The sequence below is a fragment of the Oryx dammah genome, unplaced genomic scaffold, assembly GCF_014754425.2.
Source record: "Oryx dammah isolate SB20612 unplaced genomic scaffold, SCBI_Odam_1.1 HiC_scaffold_2, whole genome shotgun sequence".
In the NCBI taxonomy this organism is placed as follows: Eukaryota; Metazoa; Chordata; class Mammalia; order Artiodactyla; family Bovidae; genus Oryx; species Oryx dammah.
Window position 1 is genome coordinate 85,753,004 of NW_024070186.1, and position 10,685 is coordinate 85,763,688.

A 10,685-nucleotide genomic window follows, 5' to 3' on the forward strand; every position below is an offset into this window, starting at 1 on the left:
TTTTGTCTTTTTTCTTCACTGGTTTGTAGGAGTTCTTTATAATTCCAGGCATGAGACGTTTGTCATATATATTGTGAATGTTTTTTCCTATCTGTAGTTTGCTTTTTCACTCTCATAATGTCTTTTGAAAAGTGGTTCTTAAGATTTTAAGTTCCATTTGTCAGTCTTTTTCTTTATGGTCCCTGCTTTTCACATCCTGTTTAAAAAAATCTTTGCCACTTTCCACTTCATTTTTACTTACCTATGCTATTTATATGCCTCTTCCCCCACAGTTGAGATTCATGAGGGCAGGGGCTGCTGTATCTTACTCTGCTCTATAGACTCAGAATCTAGCATAGAGCTTAGAACACGGTAGGAACTCAGGAATCGCTTGATTAATGAATTAATTCATGCACTGGCTGGAGTAACTGCACAGAGATTCTACTAATGATGAAAACAATACTGAGAACACCTTTGGTGCATATGTATGAGAAGGAAAATTATGTTATTAATATTCGTTTAAACTATATAAGCTTTCTGTGCTTTCTATGAAATTTCTGTGCATGCAGATGTATATGTGCCTGACACAAAAGCTGGTAAACCACTCTGGGAAAGTTCATTAAATAGGATCCAGTTTCCATTTTCATGATAAAAGGGAATCATTGAGAGCCCAAGTGAATTCTTAGGTCACCCAGAGAATTGAATTTTGATAGAAGATACTAGGCTGAGGACTCACAAAGCTTTATATTAAGAACAAACATTATTCACCTTATAAAACACATTCACAAACTATCATTAGATCTTTACAACAGACTTAAAGCAAGTAAAATAAGAATCAGATTAGCTTCATCATGCATATGAAGAGATTATAGCCCAGAGGAGTTTGATTTGCTCAGAGTAACAGTGAGTGAGTTTGGGGAAATGATCCTATGTCATCTAACTACACTCTATAGCCCCATGCATTGATACTTGAGATTTTTTTTTCCAACCCAAATTCCAACTAGCTTCTTGGAGGCAGTGCTAAAATGCTTCGGCATCTAAGAGATCTGGGTCTCAATTTCTGCTACAAATACCTATTAGCTATGTGAATTCGCATATTTCACTGAGCCTCATTAATAATCTGGGCCTCAGTTTCTCATTTACAAATGATACCTACCTCACAAGTTTATTTTGAGAAATAAGAGGCAAGATTCCTCTCACGTCGTAAGATGCAAGCCCTCTCATTTTCTTGGATTTCAGCAAAAGGATTTTACATACAGTATCTGTTAGAACATTTCATGAAAGAAAGAAAGTTATTCAGTCCTGTCCGACTCTGAGAACCCATGGACTATAGCCCGCCAGGCTTCTCTGTCCATGGAATTCTCCAGGCAAGAATGCTGGAGTGGGTAGCCATTCCCTTCTCCAGGGAATCTTCCCAACCCAGGGATCAAACCCAGGTCTCCGGCATTGCAGGCATGTTCTTTACCATCTTAGCCACCAGGGAAGCCCAAGGAAACCAGAGTAGGTAGCTTATCCCTTCTCTAGGGGATATTCCCAAGCTAGGGATCAAACTGGGGTCTCCTGCATTGCAGGCGCTGAGCTACCAGAACATTTCAGTTAGGCAATTAGAATGATTTGATGGCAGACTGTCAGATATCATTCAGATTTTAGAAGGTATTTCTGTTCTGAACCCAATGGCTTACTTATAGCAAATACTGTTATATTATTAAAATGGTGGTACAAGATGAGGGTGGCCTGGAGCTTGAAAGTTAAAAAGTTAAAAAGCTATTAAAGGAAGCACAGCGAAGAGCAAAGTAAGGGAGGTGATAAGAAAAAAAAAATGGTTGCCCTGCTTGGTGCTGTTTTTTTCAAAGAGCCCAAACTTTGCAGAGAGTGAAACAGATATGGGCAGATAGTGTGTGAAACACTGTTGCTTCTTGGGAAAGGGAGGTTGAGATATTTCTCATGGGTACCATCCTCTGACTCATGAAGGCATTTCAGCTCACGAGGCCATGCCTCCTTGTTCCTTAGTGTCACATGAAAATGAGCAGAGGGTGGGTCATCAGGAGAGGGCTCTTCAGAAGAGGAAAGCTTCCTTGATGGAGACCTGTAGGCAGTATTGTGGGGGCATGTCTCCACACCATGCACCCACCTGGGTGACCTCCGCATATAAACAGTGCCTCCCTGGCCCATTGTAGGCGTCCTGAAAGAACAACCTGCATTCCAGCCCTGCAGGAGTCCCAGCTGAGGCCACTGGAGTTTAAGCCCACTCTGAACACAGAGCCCTTTTCCAGGTTCTCTGTCTCTCATCCTGATTCTTGCCACTGGAAGCAGGTAAGCAGAAATGAAAGGGCCCAGTGAGGGGATGGCCAGCTAATAGTTTGGTCTAGCTTTTAAAAGCACAGACTTCTAATCCAGAGGATACCTGCCTCAGCCGCTGAGCTCTGTGTGACTTCAAGCAATTTAACATCTTTCTGCCTCAGTCTATCAACTTCAAACCTTTACACATGCTTAGAATACTTTTCCCTTCTAAACTTTGCCCACCTAATACCTTGTTGTCAAGTGTTAGCTTGGATAGCACTTCCTCCAGGAGGCTCTGCATGCTTCTGCAGGCAGGATTAGGCAATCCTCTGGTGCTTCCATCACACCTTCAGTTGGACAGTTCTGCTCAGTACTTGCTCATTGCCTGGTTAGTGTCCCCACTAGACTTTAAGTTCCTCAAGAGAAGAGGTTGTCTCTGGTTCACCAGAGTGAATAGTGCCTTGGCAGACAGTGGTCACTTAATATAATATTTGACTGATGAAAGAATGATAAAAAGGCTGGCTAAGTAATAAGTAAGGTAGATCTAGAGACACCCAGAATTTACAAGCTCTTCTGTATGACTTAGCTGATCACTTAAAACTGTTACCCAGACATTTAGCTAATGAGTTGTTCACTTACCCCAGATCTCAGCTTATTAGATCAGGGCCTCCCCTAAAGCCTAGTTGTAGTTTTACCTTATGACCCGGCTTGTCTCTTCACATATCCAGTTAGCCAAACTCTTTGCTAATCTGGCTCACATTTGTGGAAGAATTTCTGAAAATATTGTGATTTCTAGAGGAACAAAGTCAGAGGGAGGAAGTGAAATTCACACTGAGCCACTGCCCTGTGAGGTGCCGCAGCAGCACAAGTGCTTTTAGCGGAGAAGTAAGACAGCCTCTGAGTCCCACTCATCCCAAAGGCCATGCTCAATTTAGTTTTCCTCTGCATGTTCATATCTTTTCCTTTCCCTTATTTATTTATTTAGCTGCACCGGGTCTTAGTTGCAGCATGTGGGACCTTTGATCTTCCTTGTGGCATGAGGGATCTTTTCAGTTGGCCTGTGGAGTCTAGTTCTCTGATCAGAGATGGAACCTGGGCCCCCTGCATTGGTAGCGTGAGGTCTTAGCCACTGGACCACCAGGGAACCCCCTAGTTTCCCTCTAAAACTCCAGATTGGAAATATGTCCATAGAAGAGATTAGGGGTTTGTCCATGTCAGTGATCTATGTCTAGACAGGCCTTACTCATAGGTGGAATGATTCAAAGGCAGCTGAAGGTATTCCTGAACAGAAGTTTCTCCCAGCCAGAGAGTGTGTCTCCAAGTCCAGCCACACACCAGTCCTTTCTTGGGCCCCTAACAAAATGTCAGTCATCTGGGAGGTGTGTAGGTTAACTTGCTAACAGCCTGGATTGGTTAGTTCACCCTGGATTGGAGACACACTGAGAGCCCGGCGGGAGGCTGCATCACAAACTGTTGGGGGTGAGGAGTTGTTACCTTACAGGCACCCTGTCTCCTGACCACAAACCTAGGGAGGAAACAGCCGGTACCATATCAGCTTGGAGGACTACTTCAGACAAAGATGGCTCCGTGGTGGTCCACTGGGGGACAGGGTAGGGGAAGGGACACACCATCCCTCCTGATCCCTGGTGCCTCCCCTTCCCTCTAGGCCTCTTGTATCTCTGGGGAAAGGGCCACTGTTCCTCCATATCCTACCCCCATCTGATCCAACGTGTGCCCCCCCTCCACAGAGATCTGAACTTGCTTTCATCAGGGAAAAGTTATTTTACTCACCGTGAGAAATATGGCTTAAAGAGCAAAAACCCAGTGGAGAGGGCACATGGTGAAGGCAGCTCATCCCACTAAAATATTAGCAGTTGCATCAGGAAGTTCCCTGCTGGGAGGAGCCGCTGAGATGTTTGGGCTCTGAGATTAGGGGAAGTAAAGATCACCAAGGACTGTGGAGGCTGGGGAATGTGGGAGGTGGGGGCCGACAGCACAAGAGCACCCCACCCCATCGCACCCCACCCAAATGGCCTTCTCAATGCTGTGTCTGACACCAGTCTCTATAAAAGATGAAGTCTGGACAAATAAAAAATCCTAGGCTAATTAAGGTGGTTTGTCTGTTTTTAATTAAGTTCATAATTTGTAAAACCGTTTTTAAAAAGGTATGATAAAATTAAAACTTAGGATAGTCCTTCCCAGGAAGGAGTACTGGAAGGTGATAGTAATATTTCTTAGTGGTAAGAATCCATTTTGTAAACCAGTTGTGTTTACATGGATGTTGTTCAATTATTCCACACAACTAGTAAGGGCAAATATCTACATTATGCTTAATTCTTTAACTCTGAAATATTATATATTTATTTATATGTTTATATGTAAAAGAGAGATTGGGGTGGAGGCTCTGATCCACACATATTTTCTGATTATGGGCAAAGCTGTCTGTTAGGAGAGGAGTGTCAAAAGCCTTAAGTTGAGACAGACATGTAACTGAATTGCAAAGTGGCAACAAACCACTTCTTGGAGATGTCATGGTATAGGGTTTTTCAGATTCACACTGACCTGAGTCTACCAAATACTAGTCCTATTCTAATTCATATACATAAAAAGCTCACAGATCAGTGAAAATTTAAAGGGAGAAATGGCTAAAAGTAACAGTGTGGAGGAGGCATTTTTCAACCTATCCGGACACAATATTTTAATTTTTAATCAATTTTATTGATATATAATTAAAATATAAAATTCACAAATTTTAAGAGTAATTTGGTGAGTTTTGTCAATATATATAGTTGTGGTATTCACCAGAATCTGGGTATAGAACATTTATATCACCTCAAAAAGTTTCCTTGTGTCCCTTATATTAATCCTCTCTTCTATTCCCAGCACCTGGCAACCACTGATCCCATCACTAGACTATAGTCCTGCCTTTCCTAGAAGTTCATATAAATAGAATCATACAGTGAGTAGTTTTCTGGCTTCATTCATTTAGCAAGATGCCTTTGAGATTCATCCATATTGTTGCATGTATCAGTAGCTTATTGTGTTTTTGTTTTGGGGGGATTTTTTATGCCGCATGACTTGTGGAGGAGTCTCAGTACCCTGACCAGGGATTGAACCCAGGCTACAGAAGTGAAAGCTCAGAATCCTTAACCAGTAGGCCACCAGGCAACTCCCCTGAATGGTAGTTTTGAAGAGCAAAAATTTCTAATTTTGAAGTCGTTTTTCACTTTTTATAGAGTACGCTTTTTGTATTCTATCTAATAAATCTTTAATCCAAAATCCCAATGATTTTCTCCATTAAAAAAAATTTTTGTATTAGGTTTTAGATCCCATGGTCCACTTCAAGGTAAATATTTAATAAGTTTTCCAGTAATAGGTAAAATACATATTTTTGTTTTATATATAGATTGTTCCAGAATTATTTGTTGAAGAGATTCTCCTTTTCCCACTAAAATATCTTTTTCAAAAATCATTTGATCATATGTGTATAACTCTATTTCTAAATTCTTCAGTCTGTCCCAGTGGTCCATGTGTCTGTATACACCATTACTTCACTGTGGGATTACTATAGCTTTATTTGTCTTAAAATCACATGATATAAGTCCTCCAACTTTGTTCTTTTCAAAATTGTTTTGAAAAATCTAGGTTCTTTGCTTTTACATGTAAATTTAGATTCAGCTTGCCAATTTCTGCAACAAAACTCTAGTAGGATTTTGACTGAGGTTGCATTGATATTGAGTCTTTTGATTCTTGAGCATGTTTATCTCTGCATTTATTTGGGTTTTCTTTTTCTCAGCAGTGTTTTATACTTTTTAGAGTACAGGTCTGCACAGATTTTGTTAACTTTATCTGTATTTTCTATTAATACTTTATGCTATTATAAATATTCTTTTAAATTTTATAATTTATCATTGCTTATATATAGAAATACAATTGATTTTTGTGTATTTAATTTTTTATTTGATAACCTTGCTAAACTCACCTATTCATTCTAGTAACTTTTTAATAGATTCCTTATAATTTTCCATGCAGATAATCATGTTACCTGTGACTAATGACATTCTTCTTTCTTTTGTATCTGTGGCTTTTGCTGCTTTTTATTTTCTTATTGCACTGAAAAAGATCCCCTGTACAATGTTGAATGGAAGTAGTGACAATGGACACCTTGAAAATGACAACTTTTTAAGGACAAAGCAAGAGGATGACACTGCGCCCTGTGCTCTGGGGGTTTCCCCTACCTGTCAGTCCCAGTAACAGAGCTACATGACCCTGCTTCCATTGGTTCCAGGACACTGTCCTCTCCTATGTGATGGCATGCTCACGGACCTGCTCCCGCATTCTGGGGCTGAGCCTCGGGACTACAGCCCTGTTTGCTGCTGTGGCTAACACATTGCTCCTGTTTCCTAACTGGGATGTGACCTACCTCTTGAGGGGCCTCATTGGCAGGCATGCCATGCTGGGCTCTGGGCTCTGGGGAGGAGGCCTCATGGTAAGTGTCCAGGGTTCCCTGAGTGTGAATTCCCAAAGTGTCCCCCAGGGGTGGAGCAACAAAGGGTGAGGGAAGGAGTTTTGTAATTTCTTGAAAATAAGTTTGAACTAACAAACTGATTGTGAATCTATAGCAACTCCAAGGGATAGAAGACCCTAGGAAGACTGATCAAAGTTTGCTGGATTTTGGACTAGGTAGGCTGGGTGTGAACACTGCCATCCATAGAATCACATCAGGCTAGTCATTCAAAATTGGGTCCTGACAGTCAAAGCCAAACTCTCTGGGAAATACAGGATAACTAAGTCCATGTGAGATGTCCAACCACTCTGTTTCAATAGCCTTAGGTGGTAGTTAGAGATGTAAATTACCTAATCTTTTCTTAACACACATCCCTCTTCTTCCAGGTTCTCACTGCAGCTACCCTGATCTCCCTGATGGGCTGGAGATACGGCTGCTTCAGTAAGATCGGGCCCTGCCGAAGGGTAAGAACCCAATTCTACTCTTCTAAGAGCTAGAATGTCCCCACATTCTACAACTTTAGAGGCAGAGTCAGTTTTGGGGTATGAAGTCAGGTCCTGACCATACTTCTTAAAAGCCCTAAGCTCTCGGGCAAGGTTTCTGAACCTGAGGTCCTTCTGTTAAAATGAGAGTTAAGAGAACCAAGTCCAGGGAGTGTTAATGAACCATGAATGTCTACACATTTGTGGGGAGCTGTTCTTTTAAAATTTACTTATTGAAGTATTGTTATTTACAATGTCCTGTTAATTTCTACAGTACAGCAAAGTGATTGTTATACATGAGCTGTTCTTATTATTAGTTTTAGCCTGTTGAACAATAGGGACATGAATTTCGTTCTTTGTAGTCATGTGTCATTGATAGAAAATTTCCTGGCTATTTTTTTTTTTTTAGAGTTGAAAGTTTCTCCAGAGATCTGATGACTAGATTGTAGTCTAACGTCTCCGTTTCACAGAAAATGAAACTGAGGCCCAGAATAAATGTGCACTTTATTAATTACAGCAGCATTTATATATATGTGAAATATCTTAGTACGTAAGTGTATCAGGTGTATTGCTCATTCAGCCTCAGACACATGAATCTGTGTCCTTTTTACAGTAAATCTACAGTCTGCTTTGATATCTACAACCCACATGTTGGGAACCCCACTGATTTAGAATTACATGTTAAAGAATTAAATATAAACACCCACACATCTCATTCACTATCTGTTCTCAGCCGTGTCTGGTTTTCTCCTAGGCAAGTGGCCCTCAGATTTGAATGCGTGCATCAGAATCCCTGCAGGCTGTGCTAAAACACAGATTGCTGGCACTCCCCACCCCGAGAGTTTCTGACTCCATGGGACTGGGTTGGAGGGAGGAGAACTTACATTTCTAACAAGTTTCCAGGTGATGTGATGTTGCTGGGACAGGGACTGTATTTCCAGAATCACCATCCTAGGCTTATGTCAGACTAATTCATCTTGACTCTTTTAACTTAAGAGTCAAAACTTAGTATGCATCTTTCTTTGGCCCCTCCTGAGTTTTAAACCAGCTTGACATCAGTGGGAAAATGACTATGATTCTATATAAAAACTATATATGGTTTCTGTATATATATATATGTGTGTGTGTGTGTGTGTGTTTTATTTAAACTTTTAAAATATGTTCTTTTGGAAGGTGAAAAAAAAAATCTAGTACTCTTGAGAAAGAAACTAATTTGGAAGTTAGAATCCTGCCAAGGAAATAAACACGTTGCTATCTTTTGGGAGAGAAATGAGTGGTGCACAGACTAGAAAAGTACAATGACAGAACTCAAGTCATTTCAGAGTGTAATCTCTGACTTTGTCTCCCTGTCTCTGTTTCCCTCCCTCCTTTCCTTTCTTCTTCTCCTTCTTCCTCCCTTCCTTCCTTGATTTGAGAAAGAGAGGAATCATGGATGGCAGCTTGGAACTTTTGAAGAAATATAGCTTTCCCTTAAAAGGGTTGGAGTAGGGCTTGGATAACCAGTCTGACCCTTTAAGCCAGGGACTGAATGACTGCAGTCTGAGTGTATAAGTTTTTGATGCCAATCTGCTGAGAAGCTCTGAAGAGTCTGTTGAGTCAGGCTGAGCTTGCTGCCTGGTCCAGGTGCCAGTGTTTCCCCCTTCCCCCTTCTGTTCCTTCTTTCCCACCCCTTCCTGGCTCTACTCACTGATCCCTTGTCAACCAACCCTACCTTGGTTATGTTTTCAAGGAGGTGCTGTGGGTAGAATTATCCCCATGACTGGGGAAAGCCTGAGCACCAGAGAAGTGAGACTTGTCCAGATCGACCCACAAGTCACCTAGTCACTGAGTCATGACCCCATCTCAGGCTCACTGTTTCTTCTCTCCTTGTGTAGATGCTTACTGCTCTGTTGTCAAGTGGCCTGGCTTTGCTTGGAGCCTTGATTTGCTTTATCACTTCTGGAGTAGCCCTGAAAGATGGTCCTTTTTGCATGTTCGATGTCTCACCCTTCAATCAGACACAGGCTTGGAAACATGGTTACCCATTCAAAGACCTGCATAACAGGTAAATGGATGGAAACTTGGATTTGCAGTTTTTTGGAAAGAGAAAGACACACACATGGGCTACAAACCCCTTTTGGTCATGCACTCTAGCATCCTGCTTCTCTGATTCTTAGAAAATTGCAAATACAAAAAGAGTCACCCTCAAAAATCTAATCCTAAGACCGGAGCTGAGGGTGAACCCAGGTTTCTATTGAGGTTGCTTGGACTTTTCTTACTTATTCCAACCCCTGGTCTCCTTATTTTTGGGGACAGGAATTATTTGTATGACCATTCCCTCTGGAACTCTGTCTGCCTGGAGCCTTCTAAAGCTGTCATTTGGCACGTGTGCTTCTTCTCCACCCTTCTGTGCATCAGCCTCCTCCAGATTCTCCTGGTGGTCATTCATTTCATCAACAGCTTCCTGGGCCTCTTATGCAGCCTCTGTGAGAAGTGACAGGTAATGCCCTCTCATACATGAGTATTTTCATCATGTGCTGCCTCGAACCTTTCCTGCAAGAGAGGGTACGAATTATAAACAAATTTCCCTTTAGGAAGTCATGTGGTAATAATAACAATGATTCCTTGCATATATATTGAATGATACAATGCATTTTAAATCAATTACTGCAAGATGATATATTAATAGAAGAAATAGTTAAATCACTATTATTGTGTAGGAACTTATAGTCCATGAAATGTCCTCCAGCCATGATCTCATTTCAGCTTCTCAACAGCCCCGTAAAACTGGCCACATGTTAGAAATGAAGTTGAGGCTCCTAGAAGATAATGGACTTGCTGCCCCAAAGCACTTAATTAGGTGCAGGAAAAGTCAGTACTGGAGCCCCTATCTTCCAAATTCAAGTTCACCAGCTTATTAATAAGACTGAATTTCGTGGCTCCCAAATTCATAGGTTGAAGCTGTAGCCTTCAATGTGACTTTGGAGATAGGACCTTTAAGAAGCTAACTAAGGCTGAGTGAGTGAAAGATGCTTAATCATGTCCAACTCTCTGTGACCCCATGGACTGTAGCCTTCCAGGTTCCTCTGTCCATGGGGATTCTCCAGGCAAGAATACTGGAGTGGATTGCCATGCCCTCCTCCAGGGGATCTTCCCAAGGGATCAACCCAAGTCTCCTGCACTGCAGGAGAATTCTTTACCAAATGAGCCACCAGGGAAGCCCTAAGCCTTAACTTAGGTTAGACGGGGTCATAAGAGTGGGACCCTAATCCAGTAAGACTGGCATCCTTATAAGAAGAGGATGAGACAAGTACATGAAAAGATGCTTAATATTACTAATCATCAGGGAAATGCAAGTGCAAACCATAGAGATATCACCTTATACCTGTTAGAATGGCTATTATCAAAAAGGAAAGAAAGAACAAATGTTAGTGAGAATGTGGAGAAAAAAGAACTCG

At 41.5% G+C, this 10,685-nt stretch overlaps 1 protein-coding gene across 2 annotated transcripts; it reads left to right on the forward strand.

Moving 5' to 3' along the window:
- Positions 1 to 2,053: 2,053 nt before the first annotated feature.
- TM4SF19 (transmembrane 4 L six family member 19) lies at positions 2,054 to 9,724 on the forward strand. 2 transcript variants are annotated; one of them, XM_040249930.1, is made up of 6 exons: positions 2,054 to 2,292; positions 5,143 to 5,218; positions 6,548 to 6,748; positions 7,153 to 7,230; positions 9,123 to 9,292; positions 9,544 to 9,724. In XM_040249930.1, exons 3-6 carry the CDS (start codon positions 6,569 to 6,571, stop codon positions 9,722 to 9,724), a joined length of 609 nt encoding a protein of 202 aa, XP_040105864.1. In that variant the 5' UTR covers positions 2,054 to 2,292; positions 5,143 to 5,218; positions 6,548 to 6,568. The 2 variants fall into 2 exon arrangements, with proteins under 2 accessions (XP_040105864.1, XP_040105872.1); XM_040249938.1 differs by lacking the exon at positions 5,143 to 5,218.
- The last annotated feature ends 961 nt before the right edge of the window (positions 9,725 to 10,685 follow it).

What these genes read in the sequence shown, in the direction of transcription:
- TM4SF19 (XM_040249930.1), top strand. Translation starts at nt 6,569, where the DNA reads ATGGCATGCTCACGGACCTGCTCCCGCATTCTGGGGCTGAGCCTCGGG. An exon ending in TCTGGGGAGGAGGCCTCATG is followed by an intron (nt 6,749 to 7,152) that starts GTAAGTGTCCAG and finishes CTCTTCTTCCAG; the next exon opens with GTTCTCACTGCAGCTACCCT. An exon ending in AGATCGGGCCCTGCCGAAGG is followed by an intron (nt 7,231 to 9,122) that starts GTAAGAACCCAA and finishes CTCCTTGTGTAG; the next exon opens with ATGCTTACTGCTCTGTTGTC.